Here is a 23,880-nt window from a genome sequence, read left to right on the forward strand (position 1 = left end):
GGCATCGGGAGAAAAGATTCACCGATGGTGATTTTTAAACATACTACGATGCCAAAAGAAAAACTCTCGAGAGAAATAGTTGTGAAAGGAAGGAGGAAGACAGTGAACAATGACTTTCTTGGTAGGCTACTGTTTAGATACAAGCCGTGTAACAGACACTGTCTTTCATTAAAGCCTGTGTAAAGTTCATTAGTTTCAGTGTAGACATGCGGCTTATAGACAGGTGCGGCGTATTTATGTTCAAAATAAAAATCTTTGTCAAATTCAGTGCTTATATTTGAGTGCGCTTAATAGTCCGGAAATTACGGTATATTTAAACCAGAAAAATCTATTTTTTATTAAAAAAGAAATTTTAATTACAAGGTTACACAATTAATTAATTATGCAGAATGTCATGATATTATGCAATTATTTTTCATTAATTAATTGATTTGAAAATGATGTATCACTCAACTAATTAACACCATTAACAAAAACTTATTTAATTAATATAATACCATTTTGCATTTAATTGTGTCTGTACAATTGATTAATTAATTGACTAATTATTTGAAAATACAAGCTGTATAACAATATATACGTAGAACAAATGTAAAATGTTATGGCAATAATTCATTATTTGTGTGTAAATTATTTAATTGATTAGCGATTAATTATTAATTAAGAGCATTAATACCATATTAATAAATTTAAAAATACACTATTAACCAATTACCCAGTAATAATGGATTAATAATGATTCATTATTGTGGTAAGAATTGTGACAATTAATTAATAATGATTATTTATGATGATGCTAATTAATTCAAACTAATTTGCATTTGTTATACTGCTCTCCCAGCAATCACGTGATCGCCTGTATATTAATTTTTATTTTAAACAATTAATTTCAACAGAAATAATATAATTGGGCAGGTTTAGATCTCACATTTTAAAATATTGGTGTTTTTTATACTAATTAATTTGTTAGAATAATTAGTTCAATACTACTATAACTTTTTTCACATGTTAAAACAATCCCTGGATCACTTGCATAACTTTTGGCACAACTGTTGGCGTTTCTTTTTTCCCCTACGTAGAAATAAAGTCAGATTTGAGTTGTAAAAGAGTAGCACGAGGATTCGTGACTTGTATCTCTCACACGCAGTCCATGTCACGTGACCTCGGATATCCAAAAGGGTCAGTCACCTTATACACGGTGCCGAAAGCTCCGGAGCCCAGAACTTTGATCTTCTTAAACTCGGTCTCTTTGAGGACACGCAACAGCGCCTGGTTCGGAGCTTCTCCACTGGGAGTCAGCGGCTGCACTAACTGAGAACATACACACACACACACACACACACACACACACACACACACACACACACACACACACACACACACACACGTCCTGTCAGGAAACATTTTGAAACACTCTACACACTCAGTGAGGAGCACATCCTGTCTTGATGTGCTGCTTCCTCTCCCATGATAGATGATACAACACTCTGGCTTTGTTGAGAGAGACGTACTCGTGTCCTACTTATCATCCCGCTGCTTCAGATAACAGCAGACACACTCACGGCGCTCTGGTCACTACTAAACTAAGGAAGTCCCACCGACACAGACCGGCTAATTACACACAAACAAAGCAATACAATCCTCCTTAGTGTTCTTAATATCAATTCTTACTAGCTAGCTTTGTAGGCTGAAGGAAAACACAAAAAAGTATTATAATCAATACAGTGAGCATACTGTATTATTTAGTGGTGATATGAGGTGGTATCAAAAAGTTTTGAGAGCTCCGAGTTGTAGCTCTGTCTCTATCGTCGAATGTCCTTCCGCTCAAAACTTCCCGAAAGACTCGTTGCAGCATCGCCGTAAACTTGTCAAATCATGTCAAATGTTTCTGTAGCAGATTTGCCCATAATTTCACGTTTGCTTTTTGTTCTAACTTGCTGTCCATGAACTTGCAAACGTGGCAACACACATTGTCAGAATAGCCCCAGTTGCACGGCTACGATGTAAACGTATGACTTATGGAGGTCGGTGCTCCTTGTGACTGTGCATGCAGCCTTGTTCTGCTATCAGGCGGCATGTTACATAAATAGTCTGGAGACTTTTTGACACCACCTCGAAGTGACACGTTATATTGTATTATATTATAGAATTGTACAGTGTTTGTGGAACGTGTGGAAAAACCAAATTCAGTAAAAAAACAAGAACTGGACAGTGAATGACTGGAAGAAAGATCTGTGGACATTTTGGACATTTTTGTCTCTAACAGAATAACTTGTGTACGACGGAGAACAGGAGAGCTGATGTAAGCAAGTTAGCAGGCAATTAGAATTCTGACCAGAGCAGAGAACTTAACTTTGTTACTAAAAAAGTCTGAGTGTGTTTTGTGTGTGTGTGTGTGTGTGTGTGTGTGTGTGTGTGTTTGGTTATGGGGACGAGTGTTGAGCCAGACCTCTCTCTCCTGGAGTAATCTCCGCAGCGTTCTCTTGCGCTTGATCGTCCGTCTCCTGATGAACACGGCCACAACCAAGCAGAGGATGACGAAAGCCAGAAGTCCTCCCACCACGCTGGCGGCGATGATCGACGTGCTCGAGTCACTGAGATACAAGTTAATTTCATTAGAACTGCTTTTATTGCAGGTTTTAACTGGTTTTATTATTATTCTTTTTTAATTCTTTTTCATTTTTACCTCATGCCTTTGCAGTCTTTAAGTTTTGGTCCAGTGCATCTAAAGACAATGCAGTCAAGTGTGAAAAAATCGTACAGTGCACAGAGGGAAGACGATCGGATCGAAGCTGAAATGAACAGGAAAAGGGCAGGTGGGTGCTCTTACCCTTGGGTGCAGTTGGGGTGGCAGATCTGGCACACGCGCATGTCATCGGGGTATTTCCACACCAGCGTGTCCTTCTCGCCGGGGACACCCTGAGGACAGCGAGACACGCAGTGCGGCCCGTCTTTGTAGTTAAAGCAATCGACACACATGTCAGGACCCTGCAAACAAAACCAGCAACCATTACAACTTTACGCTACAGACTATAGCATGAGCTACACTAAGCTAATGCTAACGCTAAATATGTTTCACGCATGCAAGAAAGAAAGAAAGAAAGATGGAGACAAATGGTATAAACAGACAGACAGACAGACAGACAGACAGACAGACAGACAGACAGACAGACAGACAGACAGACAGACAGACAGACAGATAGATAGATAGATAGATAGATAGATAGATAGATAGATAGATAGATAGATAGATAGATAGATAGATAGATAGATAGATGCAGACAAAAAGGATATATATATTAACAGACAGACAGACAGACAGACAGACAGACAGACAGACAGACAGACAGACAGAAATAGATAGATAGATAGATAGATAGATAGATAGATAGATAGATAGATAGATAGATAGATAGATAGATAGATAGATAGATAGATAGATAGATAGATAGATGCAGACAAAAAGTATAGATAGATCACAGACAGACAGACAGACAGACAGACAGACAGACAGACAGACAGACAGACAGACAGACAGACAGACAGACAGACAGACAGAAAGAAAGAAAGGGAAATGTTGTGATAGAGTGATAGTAAAGTGCTAAAAAGTGAGGGATAAAGGTGCAGGATCTATGCAGAAGTTCACTCTGTACACATTGCTGTATGTTGAAGCAGCTGTTTGTAAAGATCCTCATTATTCCTGTAATCTACTCACAGGCCCGGTGCAGGTCAGAGATCCGTTCAGGGGTCTGCACTCGGGGTCGCACTCCACACACGTACTATTAACCTCACTTTCACGTGGCTCACTGTTACAAAAGTGTTATGATGTTGTTATTACACAACCTTTTCTTCAGAAACTTCTCAGTTTACATCAAAAACATGTGCATGTGTTTACTGGTTTATCAGGCCCACGTCACTCACCCCTCCAGGAGGTTACAGAAAGCCACGCAGCTTTTCTTGCGGCTGCGGCTCGCGCAGCTGAAGCACATGGTGGGCCCTGGACCCCAGCAGCCCTCAGGAGTACACATCGTATCACAGGTCCGGTTCTGCTCCACTGCACACAAACCAAAAGATTTCAGGGTTAAAAACATCTCGGTTCTTTATTCCATCATTCACACACTTCTGTTTCCCAAAGAGCTAAAAAATACATAGAAAGAAAGAAAGAAAGAAAGAAAGAAAGGAAGAAAGAAAGAAAGAAAGAAAGAAAGAAAGAAAGAAAGAAAGATAGAAAAAATTAGGATAATAGAAGGATATAGTAGATGGATAGATATATAGACAAACAAAAAAAATATATAAATATTTAAATATAAAGAGAGAAAAAGAGAGACAGGAAGACAGATGCACAGACAGAATTGAGGAAAGAACAGAGAGAGAGAGAGAGAGAGAGAGAGAGAGAGAGAGAGGGAGAGAGAGAAAGAAAGAAAGAAAGAAAGAAAGAAAGAAAGAAAGAAAGAAAGAAAGAAAGAAAGAAAGAAAGAAAGAAAGAAAGAGATAGGGTGAATACATATAGGAATAGGATAGATAGATAGATAGATAGATAGATAGATAGATAGATAGATAGATAGATAGATAGATAGACAGACAGACAGACAGACAGACAGACAGACAGACAGACAGACAGACAGACAGACAGACAGACAAACAAGCAGACAGGCAGGCAGACAGACAGATAGGTACCGCAGACAGCAGCGTCGGCGTTCTGTAAGGGCCGGACCGCCTGGCTGCTGGATTTAAACAGACGTTTCCAGTGCTCTAGATTGTTGTAGCACAGATTGGCGTTGTGCGTGAGGGCTACGTCTCCGTCGCTGATCTCCCTCAGAGCACGAAGACCCAGGTACTTTATGGAAGTTTTGCTGACACCCAGACTCAGCGTTCCTCTGCAAGAAGAAAACAAAGTAATGAAGCTCCTGACTGTCCTTACGCTTTTCTCATCAAACGTCAGGATTTGTTTTATTTAAACCTTACTGGTGTTTGGTTCTTCCACGAATCACCTCCAGGTTTTCAAAAGGGCTGAGAGAAGGCAAGTCATCTGTCCAGTACTGAATCAGCAGAGTTCCTGATAACGATGGAGAATAAATGAATGAATAAGATTACAACACATGCTTCTGACAGTAATTACATAACGACGTAATGACGATAATTACAGTGAATCTGTGTGTGTTCTGAAAAGAAAGAAAGAGAGAGACAGAGTCAAGAAGTGTAAGAGGTTTGACAGTCTGTGTCCAGAAAGTAACAGATAAAAGGAAGGATATACATGCATTAAAACACTGAAAAGAATGCAGAAAGAAAGAAGCATACAATGAAAAGGAAACAATGAAAGGATGTGTTGATAAACAGATGGATAGACAGGAAGAGTAAAAATAGGGCAGATAGATAGAACATCATCCTCTATGTACGTTCTTGACAATGTTTGTTTTTTCTTTCTTCGAAAGGAAGAAAAAGAAAGAAGAGAAAAGGAAAGAAAGAAAGAAAGAAAGAAAGAAAGAAAGAAAGGAAGAAAGGAAGAAAGAAATAAAGAAATAAAGAAATAAAGAAATAAAGAAAGAAAGAAAGAAAGAAAGAAAGAAAGGAAGAAAGGAAGAAAGAAATAAAGAAATAAAGAAATAAAGAAAGAAAGAAAGAAAGAAAGAAAGAAAGAAACTATGTTCCATCATTCTGAACTAAGTGTTCAACTGAGACAGACAGACAGACAGACAGACAGACAGACAGACAGACAGACAGACAGACAGACAGACAGACAGATAGATAGATAGATAGATAGATAGATAGATAGATAGATAGATAGATAGATAGATAGATAGATAAAGACAGACAGACAGACAGACAGACAGACAGACAGACAGACAGACAGACAGACAGACAGATAGATAGATAGATAGATAGATAGATAGATAGATAGATAGATAGATAGATAGATAGATAGATAGATAGATAGATAAATACAGACAGACAGACAGACAGACAGACAGACAGACAGACAGACGGACGGACAGACGGACAGACAGACGGACAGATAGACAGACAGACAGATAGATAGATAGATAGATAGATAGATAGATAGATAGATAGATAGATAGATAGATAGATAGATAGATAGATAGATAGATAGATTATATGGACAAAAGTATTGGGACACCAGGAACTTTTCCAGTCATATGTGGTTCTTCCCGAAACTGTTACCATAAAGTTGGAGGCACACAAACGCGTCTTTGAATGCAGCAGCAAAATAATCTCCCTTCTCATGAACAAGGAGACCCGAACCTGTTTCAGCATGATAATGCCCCTGTGCACAAAGCCAGCTCCATGAAGATCTTGAGTGGCCTGCTATAGAGCTCAAACCCTATCAAACCCCTTTGGGATTAACACTGACACCCCAGACCTCCTGACCTCCCCTAGCTCTCCACTCCAAAATCTAGTGAAACCTTTTCCCAGAAGATTGGAGGGAATAATAACAGCAAATTGGAACTACATGTGGAATGGCATGTTCAAAAAGCACAGGTTTTATGCTCAGGTGTCCATAGACTTTTGCTTGCTGCACTAACCTGTGATTTCTTTGACAGTTTTGAAGATGTTGAGTCTGGCAGGATCCAGCGGCGGAGTTTTCGTAAAGCTATCCCTGAAACAAGAGATCATGATCATGAATTAGTTAACTGAATATTAAACGTTATCGGCTTGTTGTTTGTCGCATTCATTTCGGTGAGGAATCATAATCATGTGATCCAGAAACAGGTTAACTGACATATTTTTACAGAAGTGCTGTTTATTCATTCTGAAGAGCATTTCATTCAACTTTGAGAAAATGCTTTCATAGTTAAAGATCTTGCTCAAAAAAAAAAAAAAAAAAACTAACATGGTTTCCTGGGATTCAAACTCATCATGCTAACACCTAATCCCACCTAATTTACATAAAACGATGCAGGACGCGTCTCAGCTCACCCTAAGAATGTCGTCTTCAGAATGGAGATGTCACCGTTGATAGTCGTGCAGTTCTCGAACGAATCAATGTTGGAGGCGTTGACTGACATGACCTGTGTTAGATGTCCCACTCCAAGACCAGAGCACACTGCAACATGGTAAAAGATGAACTTTTATATGATTTTTTTTTTTTTATATATATATTTCTAATAACTTACATCTCTTGGAATACACATGTGACATACATGTAAAATGTGATCATTAACTACATAACACCTATGGAGACTGGGACACACCCACCCGCCTTACCCACTAAGCCCCGCCCTTAATTTCTAGTTAATTTCCACCAACAATTGAGATAGATAGATAGATAGATAGATAGATAGATAGATAGATAGATAGATAGATAGATAGATAGATAGATAGATAGATAGATAGATAGACAGACAGACAGACAGACAGACAGACAGACAGACAGACAGACAGACAGACACTGGACAAGTTTTTGGGAATTCTTAGCTATGGAAAGATGCAGACAAAAAGTATAGACAGATTAACAGACAGACAGGCAGACAGATAGAAATAGATAGACAGGCAGGCAGGCAGACAGACAGACAGACAGACAGACAGACAGACAGACAGACAGACAGATAGACACTGTACAAGCTATTTTCTCTCTTTTTTTATACCTTACCTTTAGGACACAGACCCTCACACTTCTTACACTTCCTGACCCCGTCCTCGTCTACCTCGTAAGTGCCAGGACTGCACGAGCGCACACACGCTCCGTGGTCCGTCACCACATAGTTATCTGTCAATGAAAAAGAAATAATAATGAATTAGTAGCTACAAACAACTACAGAAATGTGTCTGATGTTACTCAGAAACCAGGAGAGTTGCAGTAACGAATGCAGGCTCACGATCCACGATTAAATGATTGCCTTCGTTTTGCTCGGAATTGATCACGCTTTAACTCCGACACCGTGGCAACGATGGAGAAGAGTTTCGATTTCCGCAGATTTATTTTTACATTTAGTTTCTCTTTAAGGTGTTTTAGAAAAAATTCAGACCGTGTGTAGGTACGGGAATGAAGAAAGTCATGGCCTAGTGGTTCCTGGAGGTTTAATGGGTTAAACTGTTCCTACAGTGAACCTTGTGTTGTTTGCACTGTGGTCCACATGACAATGCTTTTGCAACTGAATGAATATGGGTGAAGTAAAGTGGTGGCTCGAGTCAGGCATGGACAATTTAGTGAATCTGAAAGAAACCCGAAACAAGGTTGTGTTCGCCTGTAAATTCGTTTAAGTGGAATTTTAATGTGTGCCTGAGTGGTGTTTTTATTGTTAGGAGATTGGTGAGAATGAATTGTGGGGATGCTTCGCATGTCTGGGAGTCTGGGAGAGAATAATGGTGATTCTTTCCTCACCTGTTGGTTAGAGTGATTCTAGATAATCATGCGACCAATAATTGGGAGATAACTTAGTAAAAGATAATCATTTTATGACAGACTCATAGGGATTAATAGGAATGTTGGGTTTTACTCAGTGTCTGGTTCGTGTGCTCGTTCGTGTGCTGAGGTCAGAGACGGCGAGCTGTTTTAGGCACTCGTGTGGCACCCTTATTTAAACTCTGGTTAAAAACAGTATTGTCTTATCTTTTTAGAGGAAAGAAGGCTGCTCAAAATGTTGCTTGAAAAAAGTGTTTGGATATGGTAGCTCAAACAAATAGACTTATCTTTGGGGTAAAAAAATTCTGATCATTGATTGGAAAAAGATATGGTCAATGATTGGTCATTGTTGATCAGTGATTGGTCATTGGGAACACATGGTGATCAGTGATTGGTCTCTGAGAAAAAGATATGGTCAATGATTGGTCACTGGGAACAATGGCGATCAGTGATCAGTCAGTGGGAACAATTATTATTACAGATTAGTCATTAAAAACAAGGCTGATCAATGATTGGTTAGTGGGAATAATGGTGGTCACTGATTGATCATTGGGAACAGTGTTGATCACCGATTGAACACTAGTAACAATAGTGATCGGTAATTGCGTGCTGGTAACAGTGTTGATCAGTGATTGGTTTCTGGCAACAATGGTGATCAGTAATTGGTTGCTGGTAATAGTGGTGATCAGTGATTGGTTGCTGGCAACAATTGTGATCAGTGATGGTTCAGCTGGAACAGTTGTTGAGCAGTGATTTGTCTTTGGGAACAATGGTGATCAATGTTGCTAGAGTTGAAAGAAGGCTTCTAAGTGAGCATTTAGTAAAAATAATGTCTTTTAGTCTTTCAGTCTATTAAAATGTGACCCGAAACAGAACAACAAATCTCACTGACAATCCTCATACAATCCAAACTGAATCCATCTGTACGAAAGTGAATCTTACGAGGACACTTTTCCACACACGTGGCCCCAAAGTTGTACTTCCCGTCCGGGTTCGGGGCCAGATGGTGTGTGTTGGGGTTGTAGCGCATAAGAGGAGGGCATGCATCTTTACATGTACCGTTATCCTGGAAGTCCCTGCAGGCCTGCAACACACAAATACACACACACACACGCTCACTTCTGATAACCAAGCATTTCCTCAGTGCTCCAGTGATTACGCTTCCTCCAGCTGTTCTCAGAGCCTCCGCACTGCGACGCTCAGCAATGTTTAATCACGAAACCACTAAGTTCAGCCACAATGTACACACAACAGTACAGAAGTCTTGGATGTTTCCTGACTCTAAGATACAAGAAGCTTTTAAGAAACAGCGTCGGCAGTAAATAAGTGTTAAAGGACAGTCAGTAATAGATTACATTATCGACTTTACACTCGATACGCTTTAGCAAGTGGTCATGTTATCAGATTAAATGCAGATTTAGTCGTTGTCAAGTCTTTTTGATATATATTCAGTACAAAATAAAAAATTTCATTCATGAATTATCATAAAAGCCTCTGGTTATGACAGCGACTAATTTGCATAAGTTGGAGCTATTTTTGCTATCATGTGACACTGAACTAAACTCGTCTTTTCAGAGATAATAAGAAACTAAACAAATTAAAAATGTCACTATGTCATGACTGCACCAACAATAAATTAATTCCGAATAAAAGATTTAGATTACAATATTACAACAATTGAAGATATCATCATGGATTTCTGGCTCTGCTTTGGAAGTAATGGCTGACATCCAGAACCATCTAGAGACGTACCAGCGCCATTTGGATTTCACTTCATGGAGAGTTTGGACCTCTTTAAGTGTTTAAAGGCTCTGGCATGGAGAAACTGGTGTTGGATTTATGACGATCTCAAATGTTAAGAAGCTTCTGGTTTCATAACATCAACTGACTGTAGAAAGATCATTACTCATAATCTTGCATTCCGGTGCTCATGTTAGTTCTCTCTCTCCAGTGTTCTGTATTGTTTAATGATTTATAATCACACTCTTGATGTCACCCAAATGAGGATGAGGTTCCCCTTTTGAGTCTGGTTCCTCTCAAGGTTTCTTCCTCATAACATCTAAGCGAGTTTTTCCTGCCACAGTCGCCCCCCAGGTTTCATCATCAGGGATAAATACACATCATTCACTTTAATTCTTAAATTCTGTAAAGCTGCTTTGAGACAATGTCCATTGTGAAAAGCCCTACAGAAATAAACTTGACTTGAATTTATTGTAATGATTAAAGAACATCTGGTTTGTCTGTCAGAGTTAAGATAACGTCCTACTTCCTCATATGACTTTCAAAGGTCAAGCCAGCCAATAAACCTCACAGGCAGTCATGATATAAACACCAGACAGTGAAGTGTTTTCTGAGCGTTTCCTCACCAGGCAGTCTGTAGGTCTCGGGCCAGTGCAGCCAGATGCACAGTGCTCATTGCAGCAGTCGCTGGGATTGGGGCCTTTACATCTCTTGGAGCACTGCTCAGCACACGTCAGCTTTGTGACTGCAAACACACACAAATCCCGTACTTGTAATTAGAATAAGATCCCTTTGTGATATTATTTAAAAAAAAATGTTTTGTGTCTATATTCTCTTTCCCCTCACATAATCATCATTAAGTTCCTTTAAGCAATGAATGATGGGAACCAGGCACCAAAAGAGACTTTCCAAGAGCTAATTCTTACACAGAGTTACACAGAGTCGATTGATTCAAGTGTTTCCCCTGTAAACGCCCTGCTGAAATCTGATTGGCTGGTTGAAGGGTCATTTCATTTCATTTCATCTTCTCCCACTTATCCGTAATTCGGGTTTGCGGGGGCAGCAGTCTAAGCAGATTCCCCAGACACTTCTCCGTGTCCAGGGATCGGGCTGTCAAAGCCCCCGCCTTCGACTGCTGCCCAATCCTCTCAGCACCGGTCCCTTACGGTCCCTCCTGCAGGTGGTGAGCCCACAGGAATGGTTGAAGGGTCATCATTAGAAATTCACTTACAGTTTGGTGCATTAATACAGCACAGAAAACTTCAAGTGAATCACACTTATGCTTTCGGAGAAACACCTGTATGAAATTGGATACTTGAAAATTGTTTTAAGAGGGTGGTGCTTTGACCCCTAGAAAATCTAACAAGGGTGATGTTTAGAGCCCTGACATTATTGATTCACAGCATCATTATTAGCATTAGTCACTGGTTTTTGCATATGGATTGCATATTGCAGCTCAGCACTTTTTAAACCATAAACCAGGAAATATTTAATCCCCTCATTGAAATCCCCTCAATGTTAACTACTCACAAGTCTGGCAATTTTCACGGCCAGGAGCCCAACAAGAGTTATTGAAACAGCTCTGGTCACACTTCTTACCTGTAAAAAAAGAAAAAAGCAAGAACCATAATTAAACTATTAATTAATTAACTAATGAAATAGTAAACAGACCAATCAGAATGTACAGATTTAATGTTAGCTTACAAAATTCTTTCAAAACGTTCCGATGTTCGATTATTTTAGGATTGCTCTTCAGGTCCACAATGTCGGCCCACTGGATGGTGTCAGCGTTACATAAGAAATTGTTGTTGGCAAACTTCACACCACCATGGAGTATTTCTAAAAAAAAAAAAAAAAAGATAAATAAATCTGTGCAGTGAAATACAAAGTTCCCTCTCAGTTCCCTCAGTTCCCTCAGTATTAAGTGTGGCGGACAAGTTTAAATGCATTTTTTATTATTATTATTAAACTTGAAAACATACTCAACAATGCCAGGGGTATAAAATAAAGAAACTAGAGTTAGAGCAGTGTCACTGTTGCTACTCATTCCATACCGGAAAAAAAATGTGTTTTGCCCATGCATGAAAACGCTAAAGAATCCATAGCGCTAGCGGCTAATGCTAACGATATGGACTAAGATAAGATTAAAAAAAAATATTGAGAAGATAAACCTTTATTCATCCCACAGTGGGAAAATCCTTCATTCTTTAGCATTTTATGTCCAGTTTAAAGAATTGCTCTTGAAAGGAAAAAATCCTGACAATTTCACATATGGAAGTGAATGAATGAAGGATGGAAAGAATGAAGAAATTTTTTTTCAAAGTACAGTATGCTTTAATAAATAAAACAGTTGAGTATATCATATCTTTAGAAAATTAAATATTATATTTAGAACAAACACACATACATATACATCTATGGGGTCTAACAAACGTAAAATATTGAATAAAATTATTTCATTTATTAAATTTTATTGAAACAAATTAATTTGTCCCAATTTAATTGAATTTTATGTACCGTTGAACCCCACAGTATGTATATATATATATATATATATATATATATATATATATATATATATATATATATATATATATATATATTACTAAATGCAACCTACCTGTAATGCAGTTACTGCAGTTACTAAAAACAATGTCTAAACATAAATAAACTTTGTTTTATCTGCAGAATTATTTTTATTCATATCTTCCACTACTTCATCCTAATCTAATCTTCACAATCCATTCCAAAATCCTGCATGAGAGTTTTTCCGTTATTGGGATATGATCATGACGTACCGGTGAGGCTATTGAGGTGGAGCTGGTTCATTCCTTTGCCTGTCGTTTGGTTATAATTTGACAGGACCGCCAGTGCAAATTCATTATCATACAGCGAGTTTCCTCGGATGATGCGGAGGTTGTGCAGTGGGATTACCGGGACTTGGTTCAGAGCGATGAGAACATGGCCTCCAACTTCTTCAATGGTCTAATATAAAAAAAAAAAAAAAAAAAGGAAGTAGGCTCTAATTTTATAACCCAGAGAAAAAAATAGAGGTGACATTTATAGTCAATTAATAATCCATGCATCAAGCATTTAAGTATTGCATTTCCTGTTCACGTCCTGTTTTCTCCCACTCCTGGTTTCACTCTGCCTTGTCTATTCTCACATTTATATATACAGTAGTTTAGTCTCAGGTGTTCCTCTGGTAGTTCAGCGTGATTTCATGGTTGCATTTTATTACTTTTCTGGACAAGAAAACCACAAGGTACCATTAAGAGCTTAAAACCGCAAACAAATGGAAACATAAAGTCTATAATCCAGCTAATGACGGACATGAACCATGTAGCAAAGAACAACGAGACAAAACTTTTGAGAACCTCAACATTTACCTCAGATGTGTTAGTAGAGCATTAAGAAATAGTAAGAAAATACAATGTAACCACTGGTACCATCAAACACTATTACTGGTTTCTTACATTAAGAATCTGACTTTAAATCAACACTGTGTCACCATGTATAACCTCAGAGCTACAAGTAAATTTCCTGTTTAAAAAGAGCTGTGTTGTTTCTGTGGAATCTTCTTCACTGACTAAGTGTGTGTGTAATCATAGATCTTGCTAGGAGTGGTAGCTAAACATTAAGCTAGCTTGCTGCTAGGATGACTGGCGAAACATTTTCAGGTGTATGTTTCTTAGACTAATGACTCACTCGGAGGTTATGTCCAACTACTTTTGTCAAAATAAAATTTGTATAATAAATAAAAAAAATTAAACAGTAAAGGGATAGCGAGTAATCTAGCTAATGTTTGTTCGAGTGGCCTGTATAATATAGGTTGTTAACAGATGACCGACAAAAACAAATTAATATAACCTCCATCAATACTGACATTGATTGTGGTTCAAGCAGCAGTCTCAGGGGAACAAGCATTCTACTGCAAATACCATTACAAGTAACCAGCTCTCGCCAAATTGAATAGAAAGTAGCAGTGGTAGCATAATGCTAACAATGCAAAATGCCTTATGAAATTGCCTTATAAAACAATTACAATACAGAATACATGCAATACATTTTGTGCTACAGATGTTTGAGTAAATTTAATTTAAACCCAATGTGGATTTTCTCAGATTTTTTCCCAAATATTGTGTACCAACACAATGAAGTAAATTATACTGTAAGTAAGTGTATATTAGACGAGGGCTTAAGGAATCCATGTACCTTCAGAAAGGACAGATCGTGCGTCTGCACGGTGTAAGTGATTTCCAGGTTCTCCAGGATCACGGTGCAGTTGCCGTACATCTTCACAATGTTTTGGTAGTGATCTTCTATAGTGCTCAGCAGAGTCAGTCTGTTATTCGCCCCCTGACACACTGAGAAGAGAGAACAAGTGACAAAAAAAGAATAAAAACACTGCTAAGTAATTACATAAATAATAAACGAGATTCCAACCAAGAAATGTTACAGAATTTTCTATAAAACATGGTGGAATTCCGAAATACTCAAGCGCGCTGTGGTTTCCATGTTTGCTTCATGTTTTCCCCAGCATGTGGCATTCCATTTGTTTGCTTCTTTATTTGTCATAAACTGTTATAATCTACCAGCCATTTATGGTTCTTCACCAAACTGTTACCACAAAGTTGAAGGCACACAACTGTGATGAGGTCTGATCCAGCATGACGTTGCCCCTGTACACAAAGCCTGCTCCATGAAGATATGCTTTACATGGGTTGAAAGTATGTGGAAGATCTTAAGTGACCTGCTATAGAGCTCAAACACTATTGAACACCAGGTACCGAAGCATCTTATACGCCTCCTCACTTCACTATAAACTTTAGTGGAGCATCTTCCCAGAAGAGCGGAGGTTAGTCTAACAGCAAATGGGTACCAAATGTGAAATCGAATGTTCACAAAGCATATGACTCATATCAAGGTGTCCACAAACATTTGTTCATAAAGTGTATTTTGAAGCCATAGAATATCACAGATTTTGCCAAATTCATATGCAATTTTGCTCCTAAATGAATAACACAAACAAGAAATGGTATCTTTTATGATAAGAATAAAAACCTTTACTCTTCTTATACCACAGTAATTTAAGAACTTTGGCAACAACCAATCAGCATCTTAGGCATTGTGCATATGCATTTATAGCTACATTTATCATTGTAGAAGCTCCCCATACTATAAAAAATATAAATTACATTTCACACAACTGGTTCTAATGAACTACTTAGCAAGCTATGTGGCATGTATTGCATTTGGCAGATGCCATTATCCAGAGGCAAATTAAAACTGAGCAGTTGAGAGTTAAGGGCCTTGCTCAAGGGCCCAGCAGTGGCAGCTTGGTGGGGCTGGGCTTTGAACGTATGACCCTCCGATTCAGAGTCCAATGCTTTAACCACTGAGGTACCACCTTCCTGAGCATCTATCTGTTACATACAACTCTTACATGTAGTACTATCAGTATATATATATATATATATATAACTACAACTATAGTATACTATCAGATAAGTCTTAATAAAAAACAGGTACCAAAGCATCTAATAAAGTGGGATTCTATCTGTTGTAGCATCTGGTTCTTTTCTTATAACCTTCTGGACCTGGTAAGATTTAAGAAATGTGGCATTAAGTCTCACCCTTATTAACCATGGGTTAAATATAATGCAAATGATTCCTTTTACTTCTTCTATTCTACAATGCAGGAACTCTGAACTCCTTTCCCTCGACGTCTGTGAAGTCCCCTTCGCTTCATGGCTGTGGAGCCAGTGGGCGTATCTTTTACCAGAACTGCATGCCAGTGGAAAGCTTTCAACCACATGCCAAGAGAAATAGTGCTTGTTCTGAGATTCTGCCTGTTTTAGTGGACGTTCTCTTTCTCAAACACTTTTATATACCGTACATAAAAAAACTCCCTTTCTCTGACCGTAAGCAGAACAGCTTCATGGACTTGCACAGCACGCACTATTTCCCGTATACTTGTTTTTCCTTTCTTTTTTTTTAAACACCTGAATGTATTTTCTGGCATCTGATTTGAAATCATCCGTTTCTGCAGCACATCCACTATCTGATTCTAGAGACATGTGTGAAAGAAGACAGACGCCTTTAGAAATTCTACCACAGAATGAAGAGGAAAAAAGTATCATCTGCTCATCTCGGATTTGAATAAATGTGTAGAATTGGAAATAAAAAGACATGAAAGGTTCTGCAATACTAAAGACAGGGCCAGTATCATGGTTATAAAGACTATTTTGGGAGGTGATAGCTTAGTGGTTAAGGCTCAGGGTTACTGATCAGACGGTTGGGGGTTCAAGCCCTGGTATCGTCAAGCTGCCACTCTTGGGGCCCTTATGCAAGGCCCCTAACCTTCTGTGCTTCAGGGATTCTGTATTATGGCTGACCCTGTGCATTAACCCTAGTTGCTTAAAATTGCTGAGATATGCAAAAAATTATTTCACTGTTTCTTTCTTAACTATTGATGTTGCCCAAAATCAAGGTCCTACCACGGCCATACCTGTCCCCTGACTTAGACCCTGTTGAAAACCTGTGGGGTGAACAAAAGAGGAGAGTCCACCAGAGTGGACATTTAAAGGATTTAGAGATAAAAATGGAGGAATGGTCCATTGTTATGTCTTCTCTGATGTCATTTAGCATTTTAGGAGTCATTAATATTTAAATAAAATCAGGCAACACAAAGCATTGGCTAAAGAAAGAGATTCCACATATATATCCACATATATATATCTTCTCACATTTGCTACCTCAGATCAAATCAAATCAAAATGTATTTGTCGCATACACATACATACGGAGTACGACATGCAGTGAAATCCTACCTAACTAGCTATTTATCTTTAGCTATTCCAATAGCAACCTCTAGCATCATCCTGGTCTGCTAGTTATACTTTTAGTAGTATTTTCATGTAGCCATTAAGCTAGCTTTCCAGGTATATATAGTGTATTATATTTCAACCATCACAGTCTGATTGTCTTTCCGGCGTTCTTAATGCTAACTAGCTTATTATAAAGCAAACGAACAAAAGCTAGTGTGCGCTAGACAAACAACAAATTAATCACTTAAACAGATTAAAAGGTTCTTTATTCACATTGCTCTATAATGTTTAAAAAAAAAAAGAGAGAGAGAGAGAGAGAAAGAGAGAGAGATAGAGAGAGAATTTCCCCCTCTGTAAAACACTGACTGGTTCAGGTGCATTCCTCGACATGTCTGTTCTTGACAATATTTCCAGAAGCTTCTTATTAGCCACTGAGACAGCAAGCGTTGCCTCACCACAGAGCTCATCATTTACGTCAAAATGTTCATCTGCGGTTATGAAATCATCGTTCGCTGCAGCACGAACGCCGAGTTCGAGCATACATTGTTATTCGAGCGCTGTCCGCACAAAGCGGTCTAACAAAAATGGTTGCCTAGATTTTTTTTGTTGTTGTTGTACTCCGTTGTTGACATACGATGAAGCAAAGAAGAAGGATTTTCCATTGTTTGAATGGAAATGAATGCAGGTACACAAGGAACAAAACGTCCACCCCTCCCTTATCTGATCTTCAGAACACACTCACACCTCTCTCGCATGCTAATTCGCCAGAACTAGCCGGGCTCAAGCCAGAATCCCTGAGAGTGATTTATTTCATTTTCGTTTTAGAGTAAGTTTTAATGAAGGATAATCATTTCGCTGGCGTGCGATCAAGCAACATAAATCGAGAGAGGTGACAAACAATTCGGCAGTCGGATGTAAACTGGACAGAGCTGCAATAAGCAAGAAATAAAACACTTCAGGGGCCAATACAGTGCCTTTACTATTCCTGTGGCTACTTTGCACTTGATTTTCCTACAAGTGAAGTGTTTTATTCAACACTGTTTGCCAGTAAGAAAATTATTATTGATGTCGTCTGAAACCAGAGACTAATTCTCCAATCTTTATTTAATTAAAAATTGCTTAATAATAGTTTATAATAGTTATAATAGTTTTCCTAACCTATTTATGTTAAGCATCCAAATAAAATTAGCACATTGACATAATAAACTGATCAATAAGAAAAGATTTTTACAGGGCCAGTATGTTGATTATATTGCTATATTGCAAATATTGCAATCTCAACAGTTTTTTTTTTTTTTTTTTTTAACCCAGTGTTATTTCTTAGGCTCATCAAACTTAGGTATGTGTTCAAATAAGCTGGACTTTCACTAAGACTGGCACCCCTAAGAAAAAAATAAACATTTGTCTTTTACTTTTGGTCTTTTGCTGTGCACAATCAAAGTCCTGCCATGGCCATCCATGTCCCCTTGCTTGGACCTTATTGAAAACCTGTGGGGTGAAGTAAAAAGTAGAGTCCTTGAAATTCGAATGATCTAAAGACATTCTGTATGGAGGAATGCTCTCAGATCCTTTGTCATGCATTCTCTGACTTCAAATCAATCAAATCAAATAAAATAAAATTTTATTTGTCACATACACATACATACAGAGTACGGCATGCAGTGAAATGCTTTTTACGACGGTCCGGCATGAGCGAATAGAATGAGGAGAAAATAAACCAAAAAAAAAATACATCAGGCATTATAAATAAATTATATAGTAAGAGAAGACTTAGAATTGTAATCTTGTCAAAAAGAAAAAGGTAAAGCAAAGCTTAAAAGGGGTGCCAATATTTTTGCCATGTATACATTTAACAAAGATTGTTTTTTTCATATAGATGAGAGCAGTCTTCACCGTCTTTTTTGCTCTTATTTACTACAGGATTACCGATTTGCCTTTGATGTGCTACATTGGAGAACATGTACCTACCAATAAACCAGTATTGATCCATTTATCAATGAATAAGAAATGATTTATAATTTGATCTACGGAATTATTATATTGCCATTGCGCCAATAAAAATAAAACTGTGCAATATCCCTTTTTATTGATCTATTTCTGGTTTTTTTTTCTGTGCAAAAATATATTTGATTTATTTATTTCTTTAAATAAAAATATGCAATTATTTGATTTGATTTATTTTTTATAAAAAAAAAAAATATGTGCAACTGGAAGCTTCTGTCACCAAAACAAATTCCTTGGAGGTGCAAACATGTTTGTCTAAATCTGATGATTATCTATAAGTGTCTATCTTCAAGTGCATCTTAGAAGAAGCATCCAGTTTAGTTGGACACAATTATAATCCTTAATTTCGCTCACTTAACGCTCACTACAGTAGTTATGTTATACTGTTATACTGTCCTGACCTATTTCCTGCTTCCACAGAGCGTCAGGGCGGACACCTGAGGGCTATCTAGCTGAGATTAGAAACGATCTTGTACAGCTAGAAAGGTGAAGTTAAAAGTAAGACGAGCCTGTGACGCAACACTGGTCTCATTTTCACTATAACAAATGCATGCTGTGTGTTTTACAGCTGTGGCGATCTGTACGTCTCCCACGCACAAGACCAGATAGATTCCTAAACAGTGCTTTTATTGCTTTGTTATCTACAGGTGATAAAGAGCTGTACTTCCTGGCTGCATCCAGGGTGCCCACTTAGAGCACATGGTTTCACTCCTGGCTTGTCACTTTGTCATGAATACAGACAATTCTTTGTAATAACACTCTTGACCTCATTAGCACATCTCAGCCAAGAGGTAATGATAGAGTTGGGTGTTTAGCTTAGCAAGGCAAATGCAATAAAAAATAAATATGTATGTATATATGCACACACACACACACACACACACACACACACACACATATATATATATGTTATAACAGTTTAATGGTAACAAATGATCTCAAATAGGAACATGTGAATAAACGAAGGGGCTCATGTGCCTGGATAAGTCCCAGAAGTGTGCAGTTGTCTGTGATGATGTCAGCATGACTAGAGGTTCTTTATATCACCTGAACATAATTGGCATCATAAAAAACCTGGGCTCTTGCATCATTTCCTGTTCGTGCTGTAACTCTTTTGGCTGAAGGACAGGACGCTGTCGATAAGGAGTGGCCAGTAGAAACAGGCAGAATTCAGGCAAACTATACTGTGTGCAAGTCGTAACTGTTTATGTCGTGTATACAAAAATGTTTGAACACCGGCTGTGTTAAGGGTTTCCATGTATTGGGATGAATGAGTAAGGATATTAGTCAGTTCCTTTCACCCACCAAAGCTGCAATTATTAAGTGCTTAACTAACGCAGCTCATCTTGTGTGTACTGATTGAGATGGCTCTGCACTTATATATTAAATATATATACTTACCCTAACCCTAGCGATCCATTATAGCGATTTCTTAATCAAATTGGGTTTGAAGTAGGGCTGCAGCTATCGATTCTTTTTACCGATTATTCCATCTATTAAGGGAAGATAAAACGGGTTTTTTGAAAATGAACAAATTCTGTGTTTCCTTTTTAGAAAGATTTAAGTTTTTATTGCTGGAATTGCAATCTATGAAAACTAAGCTCATTAAATGTATTTGATTGCCATAATACATCAAATACAAATATATAAATAAAAATAAAAAAATCTATTTTAAATGGGCATAAATACGGTAACAGCACCATACAGGGTTTTCTTTATGTTTTAGTATGTAATGTTCCCAAACTTTGGAAACTTTCTGTCGTTTTTTTTGGCCTCTATCTGTTTTTCCCCTCGTTTACCCATTTTTCATTCTGCAGAGTCTTCTGTGTTACCTGTCCAGAGCGCTCCAGAGTGTAGCAGATGGTGTGTCAGAAATAATGGTCCGTGGCAAATACAGTGCTTTGTGTATAGTTGAACTAAACAAAGCATCAATGCAAATAATTTATTTGTATTCTAATTACTCAAGTTAGTCGAAAAATTGTTTCAGCCTTAGTTTCAAACTACGTTTACCCCCGTCATGATAAGATACTGGAAGTTTAAAGGAGTTCCTCAAGGCTCTACTCTGGGCTTTCTATATTTAGAGAATGTAACAGATACAAGAGGCATAATTCAAACCAAGCAATCAAGAAATATAAGCTTTGTTAACCCTGAATGTTCCTAACATATTTTTCTTTGTCATTATGGAATTCAAACAGCCTTTTGTTCACTAATGCACAAGCTCAATCACCAAAGTATCATTATAAATAACTCTAAGTGCTGAACTCTAAGAGAACTTGGACTTCTTCCAGCAGTTGCTCTAAACCTATCCCCATCCTGCTGCTGTCTTTACTACCAAGCTATGCATCTTTAGTAATTTGTTTTACACAATACTGATTTCCATTGCTATTGTTCCTGAAGACCCAGAAATGACAAGTGAAACATACATACATTCAGGGCTGCAACTGAATTGCGTGTAAAATTGCATAAATATCTGGACATGTTCATTAAATCCTTTCAATATGTATAAAAGTTATTTAGGTGGGATTTCTTTTGCGCAACACGACCTCTCTTTATCACACATGGATCATATAGCCATTAATAAGAAGACAAATAAGCCACCTGATGCCATTCCTTGTCCCAATATGTGGTCAGATTACTCAACAAGGTTTGTACACAGGGAATTTCTAATGATTTATCGGGAACAGGGTGTGTGCCGAATTCTGTTTCTTTTCACTGTGCCAGTTTAAGTACATTTAAAAGATTAATTGTTTACTTCTAAGGAGAAGGCTACAAGACATGTATTGTTAGGAGCTTACAATTAGTACATTTGAAAGTAAGCTAATATTGTTCCTTGTAGAATCATTACCTGTAATGATATTACGCATTAGCAGTGAGTTAAACGAATTAGGTGAAAGCATATCCACGCTTAAAAGGAAGAAGCGATGCTAATCGCTTTTCCGTGATCATCACAGGACACAAACGCGACATCATTTGTAGTTTAAAATAGGTATTAACACACTAATTTATTCCACTATAAAAGCAAAAACCAAAAAAAAGTAAAAAAAATAAGTAAAAAAAATAAAATCTCTAATGTTTCTGCCAGACAATGTTTATATCACTTAAGCGTCCACATTGGAAGAACAGAAGACCAGACCCACGGATTTGAAACAAGGCCCAAACCTCAGAGGTCCACTCATAACTTTAGTGCAGAAGAATAAAAGCGCTTCCCGCAGCCTTCCTGTACACCTAGTCCACACTTCCCTCTCCAGCTAAGATCTAATTGTTATATTTTCAAGGGGCAGGGAAAACACTATTCCTCTACATACAACCACAACAAAGAAGGTTTCACAATACTATAGAAAAAATAAATGAAAATCTTGAAAGATATGGATACACTATGAATTAGATTTTTTTAAAACATTTCTGTGAAGAGCACTTCCTCTTGTGAGATAAAACTGGAACAAATCCCATTAGGACTTAAACCAATGTGCCAAATGAAGCATGGGGGAGGATTAAAATCTAAAGGATCTAAAGGATGTGACCCCCCTCATGTCATCGTTTTTAGAAAAAAAAAAAAAAGGGACAGAGAAGAAAAACTGGCCCTTCTAGCTTTTCAGGAAGTTCCCTATATGGTGGAAAGCAAAGCTCTTCGCTAGAAACGCAGATGCTGGTGGTCTCCTGGGAGGATAGAGGAGGCTCAAGGTCTGATCTGTGAAGGAAGGCACGCGTGTGAGCCAACCCAGATGCTGAGCGTCTACAGTAGAACGTGGGTTTAATTCCACTCAAGGAATGTTAAATATATTAATAGGTAAAGTTACCTGAAAAATAATACTTCACAGACCCCTATTTTGGCATCTTTAAAGGCTCTTCTTAACAAGATATATGAACACTGGTCTCAGGAGTTCCTGAGATTTTGTGCATTATCATGAAAGAACTGATTTAACCAGGCATATTGAAAGGGGGCTTGGAGTATCACCACTTTTGAAAGGGTCATTTTATAACCTCAATACAACTACAAAGTATAACATTCTATTGTGATATTCAGTATCTATCTATCTATCTATCTATCTATCTATCTATCTATCTATCTATCTATCTATCTATCTATCTATCTATCTATCTATCTATCTATCTATCTATCTATCGATCTATCTATCTATCTATCTATGGAAACATACATACAACAAGGAACAAGGAAAAGAGGAAGACCAAGGAGGAGGTTTATGGATGTGGTAAAGGAAGACATGCAGGAAGGTGGTTTGAAAGAGGCAGATGTAGTATGGAGACGGCAGCCCAAAGAAGAAAAAGAGTAGAGATGTAACAATGCAGTCTATTACATCATATCTTTTAATGCACTATATAAACATAATTTCCTGACATTTTTCCAGCCATGTAGGGTTCTTCCCCAAACTTTTACCACCAAGTTGTATAATTGTAGACATTGTCTTTGGAGAAGGTAGCATGAAATTTTCCCTTCACTTAAACTAGAAACCCCCAAACCTGGTCCAGCATGATGATGTTCCTGGGCACAAAGTCAGCTCCATGAAGATATGCTTTACATGGGTTTGAAGTGTGTGGAAGCTCTTGAGTGGACTGCTTAAAAAGCTGAAACCCTATTAAACACATTTGGGATAGATGTTAAACGCTGGCTGCACCCCAGGCCTCTTTACCTCACCTACAGCAGTACCTGACTTTACTAACACCCTTGGCTGAATGAACATAAATCTCCATCATACTCAGTAATCTAGTGAAACATCTTCTTGAAGTGGTGGAACATCTGTAAAAGCAAAAAGCATAAAGGAATATTATGGCCAGTTGTCCACAAACCTCTGTTGTTTGTATTGAGTATTACATTGTATTATTGGCTAGTACTTGTCTTCAATACCGCATTACCAATTCCACAACAGCTTTTAGCCATGAAGCAGAAACTGAAAAATGTATTTCAGAGCTAGGGGAACTTCCCAG

The 23,880-nt window shown here is 37.9% G+C and overlaps 1 protein-coding gene across 1 annotated transcript in view; it reads right to left on the minus strand.

The window, feature by feature from the left end:
- Positions 1 to 23,880, minus strand: part of egfra (epidermal growth factor receptor a (erythroblastic leukemia viral (v-erb-b) oncogene homolog, avian)) — a 60,510-nt gene that overhangs the window by 13,140 nt on the left and 23,490 nt on the right. Inside the window, exons 2-18 of the mRNA XM_083524999.1 lie at positions 14,318 to 14,469; positions 12,901 to 13,087; positions 11,807 to 11,941; positions 11,633 to 11,701; positions 10,729 to 10,847; positions 9,305 to 9,446; positions 7,610 to 7,726; positions 6,937 to 7,063; positions 6,543 to 6,616; positions 4,966 to 5,056; positions 4,678 to 4,877; positions 3,922 to 4,054; positions 3,716 to 3,806; positions 2,831 to 2,988; positions 2,687 to 2,725; positions 2,450 to 2,594; positions 1,189 to 1,311 (exon numbers count right to left, since the gene is read on the minus strand). Of these exons, the coding sequence (XP_083381125.1) occupies positions 1,189 to 1,311; positions 2,450 to 2,594; positions 2,687 to 2,725; positions 2,831 to 2,988; positions 3,716 to 3,806; positions 3,922 to 4,054; positions 4,678 to 4,877; positions 4,966 to 5,056; positions 6,543 to 6,616; positions 6,937 to 7,063; positions 7,610 to 7,726; positions 9,305 to 9,446; positions 10,729 to 10,847; positions 11,633 to 11,701; positions 11,807 to 11,941; positions 12,901 to 13,087; positions 14,318 to 14,469 (2,102 nt within the window). The remainder of the gene's footprint in view (positions 1 to 1,188; positions 1,312 to 2,449; positions 2,595 to 2,686; positions 2,726 to 2,830; positions 2,989 to 3,715; positions 3,807 to 3,921; positions 4,055 to 4,677; positions 4,878 to 4,965; positions 5,057 to 6,542; positions 6,617 to 6,936; positions 7,064 to 7,609; positions 7,727 to 9,304; positions 9,447 to 10,728; positions 10,848 to 11,632; positions 11,702 to 11,806; positions 11,942 to 12,900; positions 13,088 to 14,317; positions 14,470 to 23,880) is intronic.

The sequence above is a fragment of the Silurus aristotelis genome (assembly GCF_946808225.1).
Source record: "Silurus aristotelis genome assembly, chromosome: 22".
Taxonomy (NCBI): Eukaryota; Metazoa; Chordata; class Actinopteri; order Siluriformes; family Siluridae; genus Silurus; species Silurus aristotelis.